General features: G+C 37.3%; 1 protein-coding gene and 1 long non-coding RNA gene across 7 annotated transcripts in view; one reads left to right on the top strand and one right to left on the bottom strand.

The window, feature by feature from the left end:
- The window catches only part of LOC131681490 (stathmin), a 123,343-nt gene that overhangs the window by 94,853 nt on the left and 2,289 nt on the right, over nt 1-26,201 (bottom strand). The window contains exons 1-2 of one of the 2 annotated variants that reach the window (XM_058962299.1): nt 17,870-17,888; nt 7,001-7,175 (exon numbers count right to left, since the gene is read on the bottom strand). In XM_058962299.1, coding sequence (XP_058818282.1) covers nt 7,001-7,037 — 37 coding nt within the window. In that variant the 5' untranslated portion in view covers nt 7,038-7,175; nt 17,870-17,888. Of the gene's footprint in view, nt 1-7,000; nt 7,176-17,869; nt 17,889-26,201 lie in introns of those variants that run through there. The other variant, XM_058962298.1, reaches the window with a different exon arrangement.
- LOC131681491 (uncharacterized) lies at nt 18,454-24,900 on the top strand. 5 transcript variants are annotated; one of them, XR_009303944.1, is made up of 5 exons: nt 18,454-18,615; nt 18,674-18,723; nt 23,431-23,948; nt 24,217-24,397; nt 24,460-24,900. It is a non-coding gene; the product is annotated as an uncharacterized LOC131681491 (long non-coding RNA). The 5 variants fall into 5 exon arrangements; XR_009303945.1 differs by having other exon boundaries at nt 18,454-18,723; nt 23,866-23,948; XR_009303943.1 differs by having other exon boundaries at nt 18,454-18,723.

Genomic DNA, 26,201 nt, shown 5'->3' with positions numbered 1-26,201 from the left:
GCGAAGACAGACTTGTCCCTCTATACCGTGAGAACCGACAAAAGAGAAGCCACGTAAGACCACCACTGAAAACCTGTCGACGATTAGCATCAATGAAATGTTGCTGTTCATATCGATTTGCCTTTCGAATGCTGAGGTGGATTTTTATTAGACTATTGCCATTGCTCTTGAAGTGCACAGTGGTCGGAAACGCCAAAAACGTGAACTTAATTCGCTAGAGGCCAAACCATTGAATATATTCACAGGGTGTCTTTGGAAGAATTGTTTGTATAAATATTCCCCACAACCTGATAACAATTGAAATTAGGCATGGCTTACTATCATCGAACTAAAAAAATTAACTTTTATGCTGACGACGTAGACAGTTGGTGTCTTCGACAAAGTTTTAGAAATGCTCATAGTGAAGAATATTGTTGAAGAACTTCAGCTTGTAGGACTAAAGGTTATCGAGTTATAAGGCGTTTTCTATGGCAATCCCCTTAAATCTATTTTTTTTAATATAACTTTTTTTATTGTGACTTTTCGTACAAACCATGTTCGAGACAAATGTGTAGGTATCAAAACTACATAATATTGTCGAAGACTGTATGTAAAAATACTCATTCGTTTTAAAGTTATTGAAGATTTTTACATTTTTTTGCGCCAGCTTCAACTACATATAAGAAAGAAAGGTGCAAACCAAAATGCACGAACAGGCACTTTTTTAACTGTTTAAACTATGCACAATAAAGCTAAGAAGGTTTGGTGCGTGGCACTCTAGAACCCTATGGTAAGCTTGCTTTATCATGTTTTTTTACTTTTTCCATGCAAAAATCAGCAAAAAAATTTTTTTTGATTTTTTTACCCCAATTTTTTAAATTTTTGGTTTGATATTCAATTTCAAGTATTATTTCAACTTATACCTGAATAGTTCAGATTTTTTAAACGTGGGAGCAAAAAATGTGAAGTTTTTAATATCATTGGAGATCCCAAACTAATATATACTCAAATAGACATGTCATAATCAATTTAATGCTCACAAAAGGATGCCATACCATTAATTACTAAATTTTACGGAAAAAATTGAAAAAAAATTTTTTTTGCTGATTTTTGTATGAAAAAAGTAAAAAAACATGATAAAGTAAGCTTACCCTATTCATAGGGTTCTAGAGTGCCACGCACCAAACCTTCTTAGCTTGATTGTGCATAGTTTAAACAGTGAAAAAAGTGCATGTTCGTGCATTTTGGTTTGCACCTTTCTTTCTTATACGTAGTTGAAGTTGGCGTAAAAAAATGTTAAAATCTTCAATAACTATGAAACGAATGAGTATTTTTACATACAGTCTTCGACAATATTATGTAGTTTTGATACCTACACATTTGTCTTGAACATAGTTTGCACGAAAGTCACAATGAAAAAAGTTATATTAAAAAAATTAGATTTAAGGGGGTTGCCATAGAAAACGCCTTATAACTCGATAACCTTTAGTCCTACAAGCTGAAGTTCTTCAACAATATTCTTCACTATGAGCATTTCTAAAACTTTGTCGAAGACACCAACTGTCTACGTTGTCAGTATAAAAAGTTATTTTCGTTAGTTCGATCATAGTAAGCCATGCCTAATTTCAATTGTTATCAGGTTGTGGGGAATATTCATACAAACAATTCTTCCAAAGACACCCTGTAAAAATATTCGATGGTTTGGCCTCTAGTGAATTAAGTTCACGCTTTTGGCATTTCCGACCACTGTGCGTGGTAGCGGGTTTGATACTGTGTGTAAGGTGGTGGCTTTGCCTGGTGGTGCCAATGGATTTCCATCAATTCTTTTTTGGAAAAAACGAGGCCCGGAGGGCAGAGATACATATACTATTCGATTCAGTCCGTCGATATCGGAATATGTCTGTGAGTATATGTGTCATTCAAACTCACACAAGTTTATCAGAGATGGTTGAACCGATTTACGCGAACTTAGGTTCAAGTGGAAGGTACAACGCTCCCATAAGCTGCTATTGAATTTTCAGTTCATTCGGCTTCCGGTTCAGAAATTACGGGTTGAAGAGTGTGGTCACACAACAAATACCCATATACTTGGCCTAATGATGCAATACATATTAAAATGTATGCAACATTACTTGGATTAGCGGGTCTAGATCACTAACGACCAATCGAAGTAGTTTTGACCACATTAACCGCCTATGACGGTTCTGGATGCCCCGGGAAACTTGCCAAATTTCCATGGCCCATCCAAAGTTAATGCCCCATCCAGTTCTCAGCGAATTCTTTACCGACAAACTTTCAATTTCAAATGAAAGATATACTTCCATTAACTGCTATTGACTTTCATTCGGCTCTGATTTTTGGTTCCAGGGTTACAGGTGTGTTATAAAGCTCCCACTAAAATTGCTCATACAGGTCGTCAAATGGTGGGATAACAAAATTCTCACAAGTTTCCTATCTCATGCCTCCACGCGAGTCTAAGTCTATTGATGACATTTGGTCCTTAGACCGGCGACGACTGGGTGCTATCAGCCTTCTGCCGAATGAGAGGGTGCGAACAGATCTAGTCTAGAAAACATTTCCGGGTCAATACGTATTGACAATTCGCCGCGTCTGTTTTTATGAACCTAATTTCAAGCTCCGTTACTGCTATCAAGCCCGTGCATCAGGTTAACAATCCTTTATATTTCCTTTCAGTGTTCGTTATTATCGCTCGTATACTTGTATTCCAAAAACAATCCGATATGGAAAATAAGAATATTTTCCATGATTTATAACATCTCGCGCTATCTTTGCCTGTATAATGTGTTATCACTCGGTAGTTTTCAAGCAAATAAATATATCGTAGGTAAGAAGTAACAAATTCCGTCTAAATACTGTTTCAATAAATAGTGATCCGGCCCATTACGCAGATAAGATTAGCTTACCTAGGCAATGCTGCTACGGTCGGCCGTGTGGAGTTCAAATTGCTTTTGTTTAGGGAACATAGGATACTCTCGGTAGCTGGCTGTCCAGAGTTTAAAAAGAACCAAAAACTAAACAAGATCTCTTCTTTTTCGAGTTATCGTGCACTCGAAGACTAAGTAAACAACTACCTAATAAAATATGCTTTATAGGTCGCATCGCTTGCTTGGAGCGAATCCTAGACCTGATTCCCTTCCAAACTACCAACTCCGCGACAACTATGGAAGAGTCTGATGAATCGTCGTCCTTCCGTTAAGTAGGTGGAGCATAAACACTTACTGTCTACCTTATCCTTTATCCTTCCCCGGGAACAATGAAGATGGGGGCGGTCGGCAATGATGGCTATCATGCTGTTGAGGTTTTAAATGTGGGTCGGATTGGTATGAATTCCTACTTACCATTTCCTAAGCAACTCTTATTAGATAATCAGCAGTCAAACGTGATGAAGTCAGTGTGCAATCATCGTCACAACCAAGGATGCAAAATGCCTACCTTTTCTGCGGCTGTATTTTTTCTACCTACATTCTCATTTCTCTTTTGACGCTGCTGTCGTTCGCTATTCAGGACGCCCAGCGCTGTACGGCAGTCTGTAAGCAAAGCAGTAACATGACAAAGAAATACTGCCCCCAGTACAGCCACCAGACGCGGGCGGTACAGCTTCGCTTTCCTTATTTTACACTTTTTAATATTTTTAATCTATTCAATATTTTCAATCAAAAACGACTACAATAAATGCGGTTCGTTTACGCCACGTCCGGCATCATCGCTTTCGTGTGTGGGCCTCTCCCTTTGACTATGCAGAGAAAAATGTACAAAGCGAGAGAACAAACTTTACTACGCCACACTCTCACCGAGCAGTCGGAGTACAGCAGCAAAACAAAAATGTATTCTACTGCTCTACGGGAAAATGTACTCGGTATGGCTACCGTTCTGGCATGAGCTGTAGTGATGCGTCGTTGTAGCGGGCTGTACGGCTTGTGCAAATGTAAATATATCGAAAAAAATGTAGTTTACCAGTACCTTTGGCATCCCTGGTCACAACGCAACGCAACGCTCCCACTAAAATTGCTCATACAAACCGTTACAATCGTAACACATTAGAGGCTAAAATCTTTTCAAATAATTACCAAGTTTCTTCGATTCGCAGGTCTAGATCAACGACTGCCAATCAAACATTCTTTGAATATATTGTCATCTATCGACAATTCTGAAAGTCCCGGCTTCCTGTCATAATCCACGATTAAAGTCACATCGGTTCTTCGGTGACGACTGAACAGGTTTTCTTAAATGTCTCAAATAGAAGCTAGAATATGTAGTTGGGTGTTGCATCGCTTCACCCCGTTCTTTATCCTTACACCATCCACCTTCATGACCCCTCCTGCCCCTTGGAGCACCATCACTCCCACATTCCCTTCATTCATCCTGCTTACGGAAATAAGATAAAGGATTTCTGATGCATCCTCCACCCTCACCCTACTAACCTCTCACCACCTCACCATCCAAACCTATTTCCCCAGCATTTCAAAATATGAAGATAACATTGAACTCATGCTGATTAAGCTAACTAAACATTATACTTTTTTGTTTTAGTGGGTCTGCGTCGACTTTCGTGGTAGTCGTGTGATACGTGCTAAGTGTAATAAGAATGTAGTAGACATTTCCAAAATTATATTGAACATAACCGGTTTATGAATTATAGATTGGATGAATGAGCAAAGCACAATCGCACCACAAGGTGGAATTAAAATTGAAGGCACTGGAGCTAGACTGCGCTTGGGGCTTCCGAAGTTGTCGGATTTATGATCGCGTAGGAAGGCAGGTTCATATAAGCGTACTCATGATCGTTTATAAAAGGATGGTGTTAAAAAGTTCACCTAATCACAGGGACGTTTTCACGTTTGCGAGCTCGCAGGAAAACCAACAACGCCTTGATGATTGCAATTGCATAGTCGCGTTTGTGACCAATGGTGGACTCAGGACTCCAGCGTTTATTATTAACGGATTAGATCGCGCGGTGTTGTGTGTCTCGATATAACTTTGTGTGTAGACATTCGTTTGAATAACCGTGCTTGCATACTCGCTTTTAAATGTTCTCACGATTTTGAGTGTATGGTTTAGATCTAGAAGGGAGTAAGTTACCCCATATATCTAGAGTATCCAATAATAGCGCTCTATGGCTTATAGTGTACACGAGTTTGTTTTTTGAGATGAAATTGAAGGTTTCCGGACGTGACCGATTCATTATCACGTGGGAACGGGTGCGGATATAATAGCACTTGAGACTGCGTTTATGAATTCGTAATTGCTAAAACATTGACTTGACCACCGAAGCGTTTTATGTATGCGAGGTCGCGGGCGAAGGTGTGTGTGGATGATCACGATTGCATATTCGCATGAGTGACCAGATTTGAATTATCGCGAAGGAACAAGCAGTTTTAGGTTAATATGTTTTAACGCGTGGATGTTTTATGCCATGGATGCTAGCGTGTGAATAATTCCGCGTGTTTGAATTCGTTTATATAATCCTGTGGTCATTTGCATTTTTGCGTGGGCTTTTAAAGGTTTGCACGGGGCGTAATTCTGATGTTCAATTCTGAGAGCGATGAAGCGATAACGTAAGCTCCCCATTTTCACTGAAGTCCCTGGTTGTGACGCCCTGAAACCTTTTAAGTTCAGTATTTTAGAGTGGAACTCCCGGACGAGTACAATTCATAATTTCGGGAGAGCTTGTCGTTTGCCGAGGATGTTTGCTTTGAGGGGCTCGGTTTTGTTAGGGAAGGGAATTCGTTGTTTCCAAAAACAAGGATGAACCATCTATGGAGTATCCGTAATTTCGTCATAATTTTCAGTCGTAGGCCAGAATTCCAACTAACTCATGTAGATAATATCAACTTTTTAATATTTTGCAATAACTAATAATTTTAGCTGTTAGAAGTTCAACTGAGAGAGCCAAAAAGCGACCATCTTTGAAAACGAAGAGAGCATTTTATTCGCTACCCTTTACACAGCCTTCTAGAAAATCATAGAAATAGAGTGATTTTCATGAAGATTTTGCCAACATTGCGCAAAAAAAACTACCTGTTTCGTTTTCAAAGATGGTTGGTTTTCTCAGTTGAACCTTAAGAATGAATTTCTCAATAGAATTAAGTTCCGGAGAATTTGTAAACTTGACCTCTTTTAGTACAATATCAATGTTACAGTTTATGTACAAGTCTAATTTGATTCAGTACCCCTGGGAGCATACTAAATTTGATCAGAACTGTATTGGGCCTACGTGTAACCACGAGAAGTCGCTTTAGAGGCGGTTCCAGATCTGATAAGGGGCAGATTCATTTTTCCACATGTGCAGATCGCTTGAAATTTCTGAAACCGACCATTTCGAATAGTTAACTCAAACCCCCTCAGACTGCATTTATAAGCATATGCGTTCAGTGTATAAAAAGCACAAGGAGTCCCGGTTTTCATTCGCGTGTTAATTATAATTATCCTAAGTAGTACCTGTTGAGTTTGTTATCACTCGTTGAAATTATCCAGTGTAAACTTTACAATAGCCTTAGTCAATAACCCTCTAATCGACAAGAACCCCTCAAGGTACGCATCATAACTGCACTACATGCAGACACGTTCGGATGTCGACCAGTAGGATAAATTAAACCAATAGTAACCCTCAATAATAGAGTGATTTTGATGCATAAAGATCTTTTTTGAACGACAATCTATTAATAGATTGCGAAAGTACCGGAACATGTTTCCATTTTCGAAAATACTAAAAAGGAAATAACAACAGATGAAACATTCAAAATTAGAAAGCAACTTTTCTTTCGATTCATATTTTCGAATATAGCTCACATTCCAGTTTCCATAATCGGCATCACAGTTTCTCAATAGCAGACACACGGCTAACGGTAATAGTTCGTATTAACTAAACAATCTAATTGTCGCTTAATTGTATGAAACGTTTTTCGTTGGGATACGATCTCTCCCCACTGTGTCTGCCGATTTTCGAAATCAATCTCACGCCGGTAAACGCCTGCGCAAATATGCAATACTATTGACTCACCTTCCACTGATTGGAATTCCTTAACTGCATCGGCCATCGTGCTGGGCTATTAAACAAGTTAGTAGATTGACAAGATCTTGCCTAGAGCTCAGCTTGAAACAAAGATACCAACGAACGTGCGGGTGGATATAAAGATCGCAGACACAAGTATTACTTTTCTGTTTTGCTTTATTGTCTGAAATGAGAAACCGAGAGAACGAAAAAACACCTATTATTATAAAGATTGTATTTGCTGGACGATGGTTAAATGTACGCCGTTATATGCACATTTATGCAATGTTCTTTAGGAAATAACACTCAGACGACATATTTAAAAATGAATTGTCCCATTTACGGCCGCAAGACTAAAAAATTTGCGAGTTATTAGTTATTAATTATTATTAAATCGATTGATATAGTTATTTTAAATTTTTTTATTTTCATTGATTCTCTCTTGATAAGAAAAACTATTTTGCTAATCAAACATGTTAGAAAAAACCTGGCGACGAACGGGTTAGAAATCGTTGATACGTAACTTGTTAAACCAGATGCGCTTGGGTATTGACGGACTAAGGTTCCTTCTTTGTTGCTGCTTACATCGTCATAGGTTGAGCGGCATCACGAAAGGAAAAGTGAACCAAATGTGACTCACTCTGACGATTTTTTTATTTGAGGATTATATGCACCACATTTAATAAATATCTTACGCTACTGCTTCTGATGATATTAAAAATTAAAATTTAAAAGCTTTAATTTCATGTTCAGGTACTATCAAAATAGCTGTGCCTCCCCCAGTAAGAATAAAAAGTAGGGTTCAGACGACCATTGAAGCTCAGCAGTGAAGCCGTTTTGTTTGGATTCATCGCCAATCGCTTTCTTGTTTGCTTCATGCAGTAGAGTGTGGCTGCAAACAGGAAGACATGGAAGTTTGTTGACTCTTGTATTCGCTTTATATGGCAAGACCAGAGTCGACTGAACACGACTGGCAGGGAGTGATTGAAAGTGTACTGAATTGACAATAAGAAGGTACCACAAGCGCGGATCGCGGATGTACCTAGTTTCGTTGTTTGAACCCAAAAGATAAGTTGCTTAACGGCTCGAGAAAAAAAAAGCAGGAGGCGCCGTGTAATCACTTCTGCTCGCTAACGGAGATAGAAGGGTAAAAAGAAATTCAACCCTTAGTAGCTAGTTCATAAAACATTTGAGAACTAGAGGGCTTATGTCAATGACAAGCTATGTACGTTAACACAATTGTACTCTAATGGGAGGGCACGGTGTGTCTAAAACCATTATTAACTAAAAAAAATGACCATTAATTTGGCATATGGCATTCGAAAGATACAGTATCCAAGCATCTTCTCAGTGAATTTCAAAATGATCCATCGAGAGATTCGAGAGAAATGACGATTTGAAGTTTTATGACACGTTTCATAAGGCTACTAGCCGTCATTTTTAATACAAAAATATTCGCTAAATAATGATAATACATATAGTTCAATTATATTGTCTATTATTTGAGGTAGACAACTCTATTTTATATTCTGAAGGAAAATTGTTAATAAAACGTCTACCAGTTGAGTAATGATAAAACAATTAGAGACAGTCAACAAACTACTGAGATATGCCCTTTTTAAGTAAACATCCTAACTTTTATTCGATTTTTTTTAAAATTTGCACGTTATAGTTAACGTACGGTAGATAACCCTATTTTCATATTTTTTCAGCGCAGCATATAAAAAACACCTTTCTGGCATTATATTTGTATAACTAAATGGTAAGGGTTTTCTTTAAAACAGCAACACGTATAAAAGATTTAAATAGCCAATGAACAAACATAGCTTCATGCTTGAAATCTGGTAGAAAACCCATCTATGACCGCATACAGCATTCACATCGTTATAACTTTCGATTCCGCCGTTGAAATATTTTCAAACTTGCAGCGGATATACTTGATTACTATATCTTTCGAATGCCAAGTACCAAATAAGTAGACAAATATTTTTTTGTTTATAATGATAGGACCAAACACGTGGATGTTTGCTGGTAGCCTTATGAAACGTGTCATAAAACTTCAAATCGCCATTTCTCTAGAATCTCTCGATGGAACATTTTGAAATTTACTGAGAAGATGCTTTGACACTGTACCTTTCGAATGCCGTATGCCAAAATTGTGGTCATTTTTTTTAGTTAATAATGCTTTTAGACACACTGTGAGGGCATAGCGTAGTTGGTAAATCGATTGCCTTGTACGCAGCTCACCTGGGTTCGGATCCCAACCCCGCACATAGGGTTAGAGATTTTCCTTAAGAGATTTTTCTAACCCGAAGAGGCGAATGACTTTAAGGTTAAAACCTCTATTCTAATAAAAAAGAAAAAAAAAAACAATTGTACTACTACTATAAGGGAACAAAAAAAATTAATAAAATATTCAATATCTGTAGAGCTTTTTATAAGGGTCTATTCATAGATTACGTAACGCTTTTAGAGGGGAGGAGGTACGACAAATTGTGACATGTTGTGACATATGGGGGAGGGGGAGTAAGCTAGATCGTTACATAACATGTTTGTACAGCAGAAATGTTTTTCCCCGGAATTTGTTACGTAATAAGGGAGGGGGTATAGAGAAATTTGTGACATTTTGTTACATGAGGGGACGGGGGAATCAATTTTGGGCAATTTATGCGTTACGTAATTTATGATTAGTCTTGGGGCACCAGCGGCTGCTCGTTCGTTAGGCCAGGGTCAGGGTCTTAGAAAAACATTGTTTTCATATGAAAAAAATTCGATTTTTTTCGAGAGTTGTCCTACTGGAGCTGTAGAGCTAGGTTCTCGGATGGGCTCACCATCATAATCACTCACTACGTTTGCAGCCGAGATGAGATATGTCACCCACTAAAACACTGCTTATTGCAGCGGTTCGTGATTCTGAATGTGATATTCATTGTACGGTTCAGATATGTGTGGGCGCAGGGACTTCGCGATCGCGTGTATTATGTTAACGTGTTTGTCACGTGTATAAATTCAGTTTTATGACCGTGTGGGAGTGAGTTACTCCATATCACTAAAGCTCCCAATCATGTCGCCATGGAACGTGTTGTTCAGTGGATAGCTGTTTTTTTAATTTGTCCAATTGAAGGCATGAACCTAGACTGCTGGTACCGAGGATAGAGACTTCCGGAAGCGACGGATACATGATCGCGCAAGCGCGTGTCTTTGTTGGTGCACGCTTGAGACCGCGTTTAAAAAGTTATAAGTGCTGAGACGTTTACCTTATCACCGGGATATTCTGTTTTCGAGATCGCGGGTGTAGGTTGCGTGGATGATCGCGAAAGACTCAAGCATTTGTATGCTAACGTTTTTGTCGTGTGCATGTGGCTTCGCGTGTATAAATTCGTACCCGTGTTGCCATTCACATATTCGCGCGTGTTTTAGATGATTGCGAGGGCCGCAAAACTGATGGTAAATTTTCAGTGTACGATTCAGAGGCTAGAAGAGGATGAGTTCTCCAATATCATTAGAGTTCCCGGCCATGTCGCGATGGAACGCGTTGTCTAGTGAATATAAGCGTCATTTTTGTTATTACGGTCATTTAATTACCGGGGTGTTTTAATGTTTGCGTGATCAAGGGCGTTAGTATAACTGGATGATTGTAATTTCATGTTCGCGTTTATGGCCTGATTTGTGTTATCGCGAAGGCCACGTTTGTACGTTTGGAATGAGAGATTGTAAGTGTATATGAGAGAATATGCAATTTATTGTGTTAGCGATTGTTAGTATAAATCTAATTTAAGATATAGTATTAAAAGGAAAAATAACATGCTAAATAAAGAAAAAAGGAAAGAAATTAAGTAAAAGCGTATAATTCGATCGAATTTTTTTTGTGTACATGCGTAGTGGAAAAGCAAACTACTAGAAGTACATAAAAACGGACTAGTGAAGTTGAAGAAAAGGATACATGTAACATGCAATCAAACTACTTTATCTTGTCTAAATGCAAGCAAATGATACTTATGTACCATTAACGAGAATTCCATTCTGTTAGAATTTTTTCATTTTATGCTAAGCGGGAATGGATGATTCACGTGTGTCAGTAAATTAATCGTACCTTAATTTATCCAATCCGATCTTCCCGAATGAATCGAATCGAATGCACAAATTGAACACCGGTTATCAACAAATCCTAGGAAGGATTACTCATTATTCTATCATATACGCCAGTTCTGCATCCATTTCCAAACCCAGCTTTCACAAATACTGAGACGACTAGCACATACAAATTGTTTACTAATACTAAAAATTACAATCATGTCAGCACAACCACTAATAGGCTTCCACTTTTACATTTTGTATTAGCCTGTGAACGATGACGAAGCCGACCGATAAACCGATACACAATGACTCCCATCGCGAACCTGTTTATAAGTTTCAACAAACTTATGCTTTTTAACTGAAATTGTTCATAACTTTTCTAATAGAACCCCATTAGTGAAATCAACACCGCTATGCAGTAAGTTGTTTGAGTTTTGCTGTCCGTTGGCCGAAAAATACGGATTCGAATGGTATTTTGCACCTACGTTAAATTAGAGACATTACACTGGAAGTGATAATTCTACTGGACTACAACTGAATTTGATAAGAACTTGAATAAAACTGAATTTTCTGAATTTATTTTAAATTTATTCTATAACTATAAACTCTGAAAGAAGAAAATCAGTCGATTTATTAGATTATCAGGATTCAAATCATGCAAAATAGTTGGTGAAAAAATAATTTACCGGGCTTTTGAAAAAGTGGCTTTGGTTTTTTCACTACGCAGTTGTGTTGCGTGCCCCGGACAGTGTGATGGTGTGCTGAAAAATCACCGCCACTTTTTTCAAAAGCACCATTCCACCCGGTCAATAGTTTTTCCACCAACAATTTTTTTGCATGATTTGAATCGTGATAATCTAATAAATCGACTGATATTCTTCTTTCAGCGTTTAAAAAAGCTTTATATGGATAAACCGGTGACAAAGTTTAACGCATTTTTTCCAACGCATACTATCAAGCGTTCAATTCGTGTAGACGCTAACCGAAAATTATTTGAACCTTAAAAGACAAGGTTCCATTTTTGGCACGGTTCCAGTTTTGGCAACTGAAATAAAAAACATTGTTGCCAAAAAAACGGAATCCTACTGTATCAGTTGGTATAGGAATGTGCTGTGTGACCGCACTCTTCAGCTCGAAACTCCGTAAAATAGTGATCTATGAAGATGAAAAGCCGATTTTTCGCCCGCTCAAACCAACAATCCGTTTTTGTTTCTATTCGACACTACGGCTTCTATACAGTCGAATACAATAGAACGTTGCTCTTCATCATACTACCAGTACTGAACAAGAGAAAGTCGCGCTGATTGAAGATGTTTTGCTGTGAATGTGCCTTGCCTATCGCACCCGGAGAAGTAATCATTTCTTGCGATGGATTTTGTCAGGATAATTATCATGCAGAATGTGCTGTGCTGACTACTGCAGAGGTCACCTGCTGCAACAGGTACAAGAATATCTGGTGGATGTGTACCCCGTGTTCGACGATCATGGACGGCGTTCGCAAGATGTAGGCTTTTCGAGATAAACGCGAGGCGATCACCGATGCTACTTCATTTACCCCTGCTCTTGCGGCTACTATTGCTGTCGATGTGAATACTCAGACAGATAAATACAGTTCTGATTTAATCGAAGATGTGTCGAACATGAAACATGAAATCGCCGCAATTCGTGAATCGATTACCGAAATGGCTGGTTCGCGATTTTCGTTCACGGAAACAAGTTCACCTCTAGCTCAATCCATTCCGCAAATGTCATCCACTCGATTGAAACAAGGGTGTAGGGTTGCTGGTTCGTCGGAGTAAAGTAATTCTACTAATCTTTGCTGGCTCTTCTTTACTCGTGTCAAGAACACAGTAAGTGAGAAAGATATTGCTACTCTGGTCGCTCAATCACTTGGAACTAATGCTGCAATTGTGAAGAAACTCGTACCTGAATGGATGGACGAGGCATTAATGCCGTTCATTTTATTCAAAGTAGGAATTGACGCGAGGCTAAGAAAAACAGCACTATCTCCATCAACATGGCCGTTAGGACTCTGTTTCCGACAATTTCACGAGAAATTTGACATTTGCGAGCCCCCGAAGCGTTGAATCTAGTTGGTTTGAAATATTGTATTGTTACCTTTGCACGTTGTTCGACTACTCGTTTTGTTATATATTGTTATTGTATATGTTAAATTAATTTAAGTAACAGTCTGTATGGCAAAATTCGCCAAAGACGAAGTAAATAAATAATAATAATAATATTAAAACCTCAACAGCATGATAGCCATCATTGCCGGCCGCCCCCATCTCCATCGTTCACGGGGAAGGATAAAGGATAAGGTAGACAGGAAGTGTTGATGCTCCACCTCTTTAACGGAAGGACGACGATTCATCAGACTATTCCATAGGTGTCGCGGAGTTGGTAGTTTGGAAGGGTATCAGGTCTAGGATTCGCTCCAAGCAAGCGATGCGACCTGTAAAGCATTTTATTAGGTAGTTGTTTAGTTAGTCTTCCAGTGCACGATCACTCGAAAAAGAGAAGATCTTGTTTCGTTTTTGGTTCTTTTTAAACTCTGGGCAGCCGGCTACCGAGAGTATACTATGTTCCCTTAACAAAAGCAATTTGAACTCCACACAGCCGACCGTGGGAGTATTGCCTAGAAAAGCTAATCTTATCTGCGTAATGGGCCGGATCACTATTCATTGCAACAGTATTTGGACAGAATTAGCTACTTCTTCTCTACGATATATTTATTGGCTTGAAAACTACCGTGCGATAACATATTATACAGGCAAAAATAGCGCGAGATGTTATAAATCAAGGAAAGTATTTCTTATTTTCCATATCGGATTGTTTGTGGACTACAAGTATACGAGCGATAATAACGAACACTGAAGGGAAATATAAAGGACTGTTAACCTGATGCGTATTGACCCGTGATCATAGATACTAGTCAGATTAGTCGTATTGGGGCTAATTTTCGATCAACTATTCATTTTTACGGCAATGTTTTCTCGGCTAGATCTGTTCGCACCCTCTCATTCTGCTACTATCGGCAGAAGGCTGATAGCACCAAGTCATCGCCGGTCTGAGAACCAAATGTCACCAATAGACTTAGACTCGCGTGGAGGCATGAGATAGGAAACTTGTGAAAATTTTGTTATTCCACCGTTTGACGACCTTTTAGTTGTGAAGTAGTTAAAAAGTAGTGTTTTTGAGGTTTTTGTTAATTTTCTCAAAATAATAAATTATGATTATAGCAATACCTATTATTCAAAAGTGGGGTATTAGGATGATCCATAATTTGTTCTTCAACATCATATTCCTATCTCTTCTCATTTCATTACTAATCTTTTTCTGTAATCGACTTGCAACTGCTTAAAAGACTCTGATAAAAAAAAATATGTTTTATATGTATCATATTTCCAAGGTTTCTTTGGAAAGCTGAGAAAATTTTCTATCGATGTATGTACAAATATCTCTTAGTTAGGGGTACTAAATGACTTTTTACTAGTAAAATAGCTCACAATTAGCGTTTTTCGAGGAGTTATACTATTCTTATTATTAATCAACAAAATTTATCGTCACTATTGCTCTGGTGCCCTTAACATTCACTATAACTTGTTATTCGTCACCATATCATTTTGCTGCTATTTAACAGTTAACACAACATGACCTCACCACAAATGTAGTGGGTTCGAAATCGTTGTTTTTGCATGCGAAACGATGTGATAAAAATGATTTTGCGTCGAAACAAAAAGAGATAATTGAATGGAGCTAAAGAAATAATTGTAGAACTTGCTGAGACGCATTATTTCCATGATAATAATGGTGATGCAATTATTTACTATTTTAGGAAAATTAACAAAAATGCTAATAATAACACTAACTTTAAAATAATTTGATTCTGAAAGAATACTAAATTCACTTAACTGAAAGGTATTAATACATTTTTCTATGTAAAATTTTGTTGGCTTTCGAATGAAAGGAAAAAAAGTACAATAAGTGCCATACTTTTCGAGTTAGCTAGTACAGTAATGTTTCGATTATATCACTATGCGTTTATATCAATACTCGTTTATATCACCCTCGATTATATCACGGTTTTATCTCGATTATATCACGCTTTTTGAAAAACAGACAAGGCACACTACGTTTTGATCCAATTAAGCCACATTTTGTGCCCTGGCACTTTTAAGATATTTTTACAATTGATTTACTTATTTACATGTAGGGTAATGAGCCTATTATTGGGTTTCGGACTATTGCGATAAGGGTTTATATATGGGACCATTCATAAATTACGTAACGCAAAAATTGGCCAAAATTGACTCCCCCCTCCCCCCATGTAACAAATTTTTGTATCCCCCCTCCCCTATTACGTAACAAATTCTTTGAATTTTTTTTTCTTCGGTGAAAACATGTTACGTTACGATCTAGCATACTCCCCCTCCCCCTATGTCACAATATGTAACAACTTGTCGAACCCCCTCCCCCCCCTAAAAGCGTTACGTAATTATGAATGGTCCCTATGATGAGGTTGGTCAAAAAGTCGAACTTTTTATTCTTTTATCTTTTATTAAAGTATAGATCCTTAAGAATATAAAGTATAGATTCTTAAGAATATATCTGAAATTTTTATAGAGGTCTAAGCAGTAGAAGCAAAGTTATGGCGCTGCTCACCGTGGATGGAGGGCGTGGCGTGAAGCTTTAAACGTGAATCTCTTAATTTTCTTAAAATCTTGTTTTTCCAAAAATGTTGTTGCAATGACTAGCATTGCCAAAATATCTTTCGGCTGATTCCAATTTTTGTTTTTATTTCTTCGTAACTTATTTACCGTGTCCTTAAGGGGGCGTCTGGTGCAGCGGGTAAAAAATAGACTTCTTTTTTATTCGCTTGATTGTTAGTTATCCGCTGGAAAATCTAACAAAATAATGAGAAAAACAAGATACGCAATATATGGTAGGTATGCAGAGATATGCATTTTCTCTTGAATTGATGTGAATACTTTTCTTTTGGAAGGACAACATCAACGATTGGATATGAGACTATTTCTATGGATGCTGACACAACGAGAACTGAATCGTAGGCCCTTCGAATAGACTAATTTTAATAGTCAAGATATTTGCCCAAAACCTTAACGTGCCAGATTCCTTCAAGTTTAGCTTTGGGTGGTTCAATAATTTTAAGAAATAGTACGGGATACGTAAAGTGAAGCTGTGTGGGGAAAAATTATCCGCTGATACAACACCATTTAACCCAATGCGTTGAACAAAGATGTCGGACGCTGCTCTAACCAACGGCTTCAAATGGGTAGTATGATAATAGAAACATGGCAAAAATAGTCACATTACCCTACTATGATTTATTCTTTTTGACTAACTTTAACTTTTTAATACTTTTTGTTAATAGAAATACATGGATTAATGCTTGAAAGTAATTTTTTGTTTTGTTTTGAATATATCACGGTACAAATATATCACGCTAAAATCCAGACCGACCGTATATATAGTGTAGTAGTGAAAATGAGTTAAAAATATCCAAGCTCAATAACCCAAACACATGAAAACAAGAAAAGATAAGTGTATCATATCAAAGAACGAATTATGCAGCTCTTCAAGCCTAACAATATGAATTATTAAAATGATGATATTAACTATTAAGATTTTGGAGAAATGAACGAAAAATCGATCAAAATTGTGAAATTTCAAATAAATTACTTTGAAAGGGTTACTTAAACTCATTAGCTGAAACATGTGAGGGAATCACTCAATGGGAAATTTTCTCAGCTTCCCAATGGACCTAAAATATTTGAAATACAAAGTATACTTTTTGAGTTAGAGGTATTTTAAGACAAATAAGTTTTTAACACAAAACGTTCAATAACTTTGTAACGGTTGAGGTTTGATGGTATGTGCAAAACGATTTTTTCTCTCCAAATATGCCAGTAAATCACTCCTCGAGAATTTCTTAACCATGAACCAAGCACTCTGTATACTGCCGTTATAAGCATATTTGTCCCATGTTCTATAGTATTTCCTATATAGATGGGACAATTATGCGTAGAAGGGTCCCAAAACTATTTTTCCTTGAAAATGGTAGGGTCCAAAAACCGAAAAGAGCTTCTTATGAAAATAGATGCTTCCCTCGCAGTGTTAGAAGCTGCACAATTTTTATCTTCCAATGCTCAATACAAATTTCCTAAATCAGTGTTTTTCAACCGGGGGTGAATTCACCCTCAGGGGTAAATTAGACTATTGCAGAGAGAGAATTGCGCGGGATAAAATTTAACTTGTTATCCTAACGTTCCCCTCGGACATTTTTCTTTATACATTGTTTCATTGTTTTAAGAATTGAAATGCTTACTGAGAGTGAATAGGAACAGCCTTCTAATTGGAAAATTTTGAGTTTCATCCAACGGAAAATATTTTTTTTCTGACAGGGTAATGATAGTAAGCATTTTTTTGAAAGGGGAACATTATGAAGATCAATATTCGGAAAAGGGTACATGGAACAAGAAAGGTTGAAAACCACTGTCCTAGATTACTTACGATAGTCCAACTGCGTGGTAAACGTTGACAGTCTAAATTGATAGGTTTTATCAGTTTTCAATTATATTGCAAAATATTGAAGATATTTCAAATTTTTATTTTTAGTGGTCAACGTAAACTGTCCCTGGCACCACTGCTCCACCGGAATCCAATCAGATTAATTGTAATAACTTCAGCTCTTGAGCTTGTATTTGTGACCGTTAGTGCTCAAAAGAAAGGTAATAGTCACATTTGTTAGACTCACTTAATTTTGTGAGCCAATCTTACCTAAATCAAAAGTATAGCTGTTTGAAAAAGTTGTTTATGAAGAACATGGGCATGAAAGGGTTAAAATATCGAAATTCCGAGTGATTGCATAACCTTTCTATATAACATTGCATGAAAACGTTTAACCTCACTTGTTTGAAAGTTAAGAGAGCTTATTTACACAGACTTAGAAAAATTTTCGTCCGACCACACTACGATGAACTCTGTTCGAATCGCTTTTAAATCCTAAAAACTTGTAAACAGGCACGCTGAACTGTCATTTTTTCCTTCGATGTCATCATCGTACAACGAAACCCGGTACAATGACTTGTTCATATAAGCAGGGATACCAGATATATTTTTCCAATGTCTTTGTCGTCAACGAACAGAATTCGGAATTGGTTGTTGATGTTGAGCAAGAATGTTGTCAGAAATCAGCCATTATTCCGAAAAAATAGTCTTTAAAATGTACACTGAAAATCAAAGTTACCTATTTTTTGGGTTAAATTTGCTCACTGGAAAGTTTATACATGGGCAACCCAAAATTAGGTAGAAATTTGAACATGGCGATTACCCATAATTGGAGTTGCTCGCTGTGAACTTCGTGTTGGGTAGGAATTGAATAATGACGTCTACTCAAATTCAAGTTCATCGCTTTGTACTTATATTTTGGGTAGTCCATTTCAAACAAAGTAGTAGGTAATGTTTTTGACAGCCATTGTTATTGTTGTGAATCAAATTGCATGAAGTGGCTCTGGAAAAGAATGGTAATTATAATGCATAATGCAATAATTTCAATTAAAATTAATGATTAATTTATTTCAGCCTAGAAACTTAGGATAAAGCAATTAGCGCTGGATCTAAAACATGAGTCGGTGAGTACTGAAACGTTGTTTATTTTTTGCTTGTGGGTTCATGTTGAGTTGCTCATAGTACTTAAATAGCGGCCACCGCATCATTCCGAAACCCGATCGGACCTCGAAAGACACATTGAACTCATGATGGGACGTTGATGATTCATATTTTTTGGAAATGTCTGAAATGCATATCGCTAGAGTTAAAATAGAATATAACTACTAGAGGGTAATGGCAGCGGCTAGCGGTGATTAAATATTTTCTCGTTCTTACATATGATGGGCCCATTAGATTGACATTTGTTGCCCTTGACACACGCAGGTTAAAGTAATGAGTAACAATAGCAGCTACAAAGCGATACAGTTTGGCAATTATATGCCAAATGTTCCAGGCTGCAACAATTCTAATTCGAGTCTATTGATCAAAAGCAGGCAAAAACCTCAAGCGGTGTGAATTTAGTAAACGGGGTAATTCTAAAAGATGCGACGAAATGTTGAATGATAAAAGGTCGAATATAGCAAATGATTGAAAATAACAAAGGTTCCAATGTTACTAAAGGTTTAATGAAACAAAAGTTTAAAATTTAAAAAACAGAATAATGTATTCTCACCGTTATGATGCGTCACCTCGCCTAGTTTGGTGAGGTGAGAGCGAAAAAGCGACCACCGCAGTCACTTAGGTGACTATAGTCACCCAAGGTGACAGAAGTCACCTGGCAGAGCGATTCCAATAATCATTTTGAGTGACGACGGTCACCGTAAGATGGGAAAAAGTGACTAAATGCACGAAAAAGAATTATCTATGTTTAATTCCACAAATTATTTCTTCACTTTTAATCAAGATAAAATTTTCATTTTAAATCAAGGAATTTATTAAACTAAAATGGATTTTTGGGTTGGATCAACCAAAATATCTATTACATTAATCTTACAGGTTTTGTTATCTGTGTTTTTCGAAGATCAACCAAATTATTGTTTATTTCAAATAAATCAGTGATTGAAGCATAAACATGCGTCTGATTGATTCCAAAAGTCTTCCTGTATTAGTTCGACAATCCTTGCTGGATTGAAACAAAGAGATAAAAGTTTGTTCTAACTAATAAGAACATTGTTTACACGTGCGACAAACAATCGAATTCTGAAGCGATCGAAAGTAATTTGTTTTTGATGCGTTACATCGAAAAAAAAATCCCAAAGAAAATATACTCTCCAGCGATTTGTTGGATTCAATAGCAACAAAGGTCAAGTTGGCATTACTGCCGGATTCGTTGAGTCGTTCGAAGTCGATATCAAGCGAGCATTTGACCGAGGAACTAACTGAGCAAAAGCATCCCGCGGAAGTAATGGTCTTACGCGAGTAGGCCGTGGCTATGCCGAAGGTTCTAAACATAACAAAATTCTTCAGTGGTAAGTTACTTATCATTTAGTCTTGCGCAATGAGTTGAGAACAATTTATTCATTTGAAGGTACAACGAATGCTACGAAAAATCTGCTGTTGGATTTTTCGACGCGTCAAAGAATAGAACAGAGACGATCGCATCCATAGAGTCTTGCTTGCTTTCAACTTCATTTTATAGAATAACTCTGCAGAAGACACAGTTCTAGTAGTACGAGATATTCGTCAGGCTACAGCGACAGTGGCGATGTTTTTTCACGCTTAAATAGTCCTTATAGATGCTACTGAAATTGGCCCAGAATAAGTGAATTCTGCAGATGAACAGGAGACACTCGATAGTGTCACGGAAAATATACCGATTGTTACTACTGAAGTTGATGCGAATGTACCAGGTGAAGGAGCGATGGTTGAAATTATATACCCCGCAACAAATATAATTACATTTTGCAACAAAATTGGTGTTGACTCAACATTTCAAAACCATTATTTTGAACGTTTCTTATATTTAAAACAACGAAATGTACAATTTGAATTGATAAAATAGTTTTTTTTTCATTTCAATGTTTGATATGTATTGATACTAATATTTGTATTGTTTAAAGCAACCAAACGGACTTATTGAAACAACAAATTTGTATTTTTGTTTCGATTGTTGTTATGATGAGATCAATAAAACATTTTTTTGATTCAACTTTTTTTCATGTTTGACCCAATAAATTATTCAGAGTTATTTCAACAATTGTTTTATTTAAATTAACAAACATTTTTTATTGAACACTGAACAATTTGATTAATTTGTTGCTTTAACCCTCATTTTATTCGACTTTAATAATTATTTTTCTGCGTGTGCTCACCTAAAAAATGTAGGTGATTAGAACCAAAAAGTGTTGCGTTTACTTTCAGATTTTTTTTTTAATTTTCGGGTAACATTTCCTTTTGGATAATGGCAGTTGGGAAGTTTCTGAATGACGTAAATTGAAGATAGGCGTTTTTTGAAATTCAAGAAGGCGGCTTATGGTTACAACCAAACACTTAAAACCACCGCTAATATAGGTGCCATTTGAAAGGTAGTGTTTATTAGAAGGCAAAAAATGATGATTGGAGCCATTTAAAAATCCAAGATGGTGGATTCCGATTATCACAAAACACTGAAAACCACCATCAGCATGGGTGTCATTTGCAAGGTAGTAATTAGTAGATGGCAAAAATTGATAATAGGGATCTTTAGAGGTGTGCGGGTTAAGGCATTTTCTGATGCATATTAGTACCGTGAGTTAATATCTCAGTCCTTTTTCAATTTTAGGCCCAAAACTATTGAAAAAACATGTTTTAGTTTGTTTCCTTTTACGACAATAACACATCCAAACCCATGCGACTTGCACAGCTCTATAGGTTGCCTTATCAGATCTACCATAGTTTGCAGATGAAACTTGGGATGGCAGGCTGCTAGCGGATTGCAAAAGTACCAGATCATGCCGTGTGGGGTGCTGACCCGGTTGACAATGAGGCGAACGAAATATTTGCAGATACGTCATTTAGTAGAACAACTGTCAGTTTGTTGGTTGAATTTAATTTGGTTTTTTTAAATTTAAAAATCAGAAAAGAATAATTAAGGTTTAAGAATGATATGAGTGTACTCGTGAGGACACCCGCTATCAGTACATATGAAACACTGACATAATTTTTCCAAATTAAAGATCCCGATTGGCGCCATTTTGAGTTCCATGATGGCGACTTCCGGTTACTACAAAATATTGAAAACCATCATCAATATGGGTGTCAATTAAAATGTAGTGTTTAGTAGAAGGCAAAAATTAATGATTGGTGCCATTCCGAAATCCAAGATGGCGGCTTCCGGTTGCCACAAAACACTGAAAATCACACCCAAAATGGTAGGTAGTTATTAGAAGAAGGCGAAAATTGATGATTGGTTCCATTTGGAAAACCAAGATGGCCGCTTTCGGTTATCACAAAACACCGTAAACCACCATCAATATGGGTGTCATTGGAAAGGTAGTAATTAGTAGAAGGCGAAAATTGACGATTGGAGCCATTTGAAATCCAAGATGGCGGCGTTCGGTTACCACAAAACATCAAAAACCATTATCAATATGGTTGTGATTTGAAAGGTATTGATTAGTAGAAGCCAAAAATCGACGATTGGCGCCATTTTGAAATCTAAGACGATTGACTTGGTTTGTTTGATAGAGCCCATCAAACAAATTTTCATGCAAGAGGTGACAGAATGGGGTCAATGCACTTAAAAAATCGGGGGTAGACTGAATCAGGCACAGACAATATCGGTGGCTGATAATATCGGATCTTCCCTATATTTCTAAGTACTTCGATAGTACCATTAAAAATAACTATGTTTCTAGAATCATCCATTTCGTAAACTAGCATTCGGTGAAATGGAAATCATCGTACTGACGCTCTTCCTTTTTTCAAATCATCTATCTATTGCTTTTAACCCTTTCATTCCCAAAGTTTTTCTTGTGCATGTAGGGTTTCAAAACTATTTTTTCTTGAAAACAGTGATGTTAAGAAACACGAATTCTTTTTTCATAAAGATAGGAGCTTCCCTCGCAGCACTAGAAGCTGCTCAATTTCTACCTTCTAATGGTCAATACAATTCCCCTAGAAAATTCGATTTGAAACAGATTTTGCTTAGTGACCGCACCCCACAACCCATAACTCTGGAATCGGAAATCGGATCGAGATGAAATTTAATAGCCATTTAAGGGGATAAAACACCTTTCATTTGAGACCAAGTTTGGTCGAATCTCCGAAAAACCAATGAGACTGTAACTCTTAATTTGGATACTTCCGCCGGGGCTTCCGGAACCGACGATGGTGGCCAATGTGACCAAAGAGACTTTGAATGGCTGTTAGTGACCTAGTACTACAAATCTAAGTAGATGTGGCACCAGTTTGAAAAAGTTTTCACCTTTATACATTCATTACAGAATTTTTTAAAATCAACATTTTCTGCGTGATCGTACTCTTCACTCTGTAACTCCTGAACCGGAAGTCAGATCCATTATAAATTCAATAGCAGCCTACAGGATACACGTTTCATTTGAGACTAAGTTTATGAAAATCGGTTCAGCCATCTCTGAGAAAAGTGAGTGAGATTGTGGTCACATACACACAGAGAATTGACGGACTGAATCGAATGGTATATGTCACTCGAGCCTCCGGGTCTCCGTTGAAAAGACGGTTTTCAGAGCAGTTTTTCTATTGAGAAAGGCAAAACGTAAATCGTACGAACAAGTTATAGCAAATAGTGATACATTTAACACTTTTATAATGAGTGGCTCATGTCCCTTCAGATTTGACCGCACTTACCGCTTGATGACGTCCCAGTTTGATATTTCTTTTGAGTGGTTTGAGAAAACTGAGAAAACGAAAATCGTCAACGCAGGCCTGGATACGGTTAAAGAAATATAAACAAATTTTGGTAGCCTCGCATCGTTTTCCGGAGCAGTTGGATATGTAAGGATATTTATTATTTTAAATCTAGTCCTGTAATTTAATTCTATTAATCGAATCGTATATTTAAAGCATTGTCATCAATACCCCCAGGGTTGCAAAATTGATTCGGTTCTGTGACTCCGAATCTAAAGAATATGGCGTGCGACATCGAAGAATTTATTCCGTGCATTTTAGGTCGTCTTGTTTCAAACACCTATTAAATCTATCTAAAGGGAAAATGTTGCAAAATTACACAAACTAAAAATTAAAAATTGACGCGTTTCGTTTTGCAGATGATGATCGAGTTGCACTTTTTGTTGCCAACGAACGGAAAACAAATAAATAATTGAAGAAATTTTTCTCCTCAAAATATTTGGTAAGTAAATAAGAACAGTTTTGCATGTAATATAAGTTGTTATCAAGGGCGTGGAAACGACATTTATTCACTATTACTTGTGGATATACTGGAAGATAAACTAATGGCGTTTTCGTTTTTGACTCTGCACTACACCAGTGTAGTCGGTGCTACACTCATTCAAACCTGAGTGTAATCAGTCTATCTCTTTTTTTGCACTACACCTGTGTAGCACCAAGAACAAACGAAAGCGCCATAAGACTAATTTAATTTCTACCACTTTTTATAGATTATTTCTGCTGCCTCTGCACTCCTTGCTGTCGTTCGATTCCGTTCACGTGGCTTCGACGTGCTGCCTCGAGGATCGGCAACTCGTTGGTAGCGAGCCGCGTGGCTTGTTTCGATATTCCACCTGTTGCTATGGGCCTTGGTTGCCTCTAGATGACCTCGCATCTGCGTGGTGACTTCAGGTATGGTTAAGATGATCGGTTGTGGTATAACGTATATATATATAATAACATTTTTTTTTCAGGAAACTATTCAGTCATGTCAAACTGAGGCTTCCAATAGTCAACACCGGTGAAACAACGTCATCTCGGTTATTGACTTCAGATACATCGAGCAATACGGAACATTTGAACAAGACTGTAGCTTACCCGAGCTCCGAGCCACTACAATTCCATTTGACTTCAGTCATACCGGCTGGAATATAATATAGAATTCTGGCTGTCTAAGAGACAAGTATTTTAATTGTGCATTCATTTTTATTTGTTTTTTGTTGATGATTAATTCATTTCAAATATATTTGTAGTTGGAACTGTGGCCACATTTGCAATTATGGTGCCACTGACATATGAGCAAGCGTATGGGGGATAGACCACTAGTGAATAATTGTTCTTAAACCTGAGGGGTAACCACCCATATTGATGGTGGTTTTAAGTGTTTTGTTACCAGCCACCATCTTGGATTTCAAAATGGCGCCAATCATCAATTTTCACTTTCTACTAATTACTACCTTTCAAATGACCCTCATATTGATGGTGGTTTTCAGTGTTTTGTGGTAACCGGAAGGCGCCATCTTGGATTTCAAAATGGCACCAATCATCGATTTTTATCTTCTACTAATTACTACCTTTCAAATGACACCCATATTGATGGTGATTTTTAGTGTTTTGTGGTAACCGGAAACCGCCATCTTGGATTTCAAAATGGCACCAATCATCAATCTTTGCCTCCTACTAATTACTAACTTTCAAACGACACCCATATTGATGACGGTTTTCAGAGTTTTATGGTAACAGGAAGCCGCCATCTTGTATTTCAAAATGGTGGCAATCATCAATTTTCGCCTTCTAACAATTACTACCTTTCAAATGACACCAATATTTATGGTAGTTTCAAGTGTTTTGTGATAACCGGAAGCCGCCATTTTGGATTTCATAATGGCACCAATCATCAATGTTTGCCTTCAACTAATCAATACCTTTCAAATGACACCAATATTTATGGTAGTTTCAAATGTTTTGTGGTAACCGAAAGCCGCCATCTTGAATTTCAAAATGGCGCCAATCATCAATTTACAGCTTCTACGAATGGCTACTTTTCAAATGATACCCATATTGATGGTTGTTCTTAGTGCGAATGCCAAGCATCCATATAATATATATTGGAAGCCTATATTTTGGGTTATCCGAACGTTACAGAAATTTTGGGTTATCCGCTCGTTATAAATTTTGGGTTATGCGCTCAGTACTCAAACTTTGGGTTATCCGCTCTTTACTCAAATTTTGGGTTATCCGCTCAGTACTCAAATTTTCGGTTATCCGCTCAGTACTCAAATTTTGGGTTATCCGCTCAGTACTCAAATGTTGGGTTATCCGCGCGTTACTCAAATGTTTGGTTATCCGCTCGTTACTCAAATTTTGGATTATTTCATCGTTACTTAAACTTTGGGTTACCCGCTCTGTACCCAACGCTTGGGTTATCTGTAACCCAAACTTTGGGTAGTCCTCACACTACCCAAAATTTAAGTTCAAAGCTTGTTACCCAAAAGTGAGGAGATGCACTTTAGTCCATTTTGGGTAGGATTCTACCCAAAATTAGGTAACGGCCGGTAAGCGTGTACACATGTCTTCACAATGTTTCAAATGCCTTCCAAACGAAAACATATCTTCACATCTGGCATTGCTTCATATAAGGTAGGCAAAAACGACATAAACTATTTAATTCATCGATTGAGGCATCGATTCCTAAAGGGTGTCCTATATCAAATTG

This window comes from Topomyia yanbarensis, chromosome 2 (assembly GCF_030247195.1).
Source record: "Topomyia yanbarensis strain Yona2022 chromosome 2, ASM3024719v1, whole genome shotgun sequence".
Taxonomy (NCBI): domain Eukaryota; kingdom Metazoa; phylum Arthropoda; class Insecta; order Diptera; family Culicidae; genus Topomyia; species Topomyia yanbarensis.
This window is presented reverse-complemented; position numbering and strand designations above follow the sequence as displayed.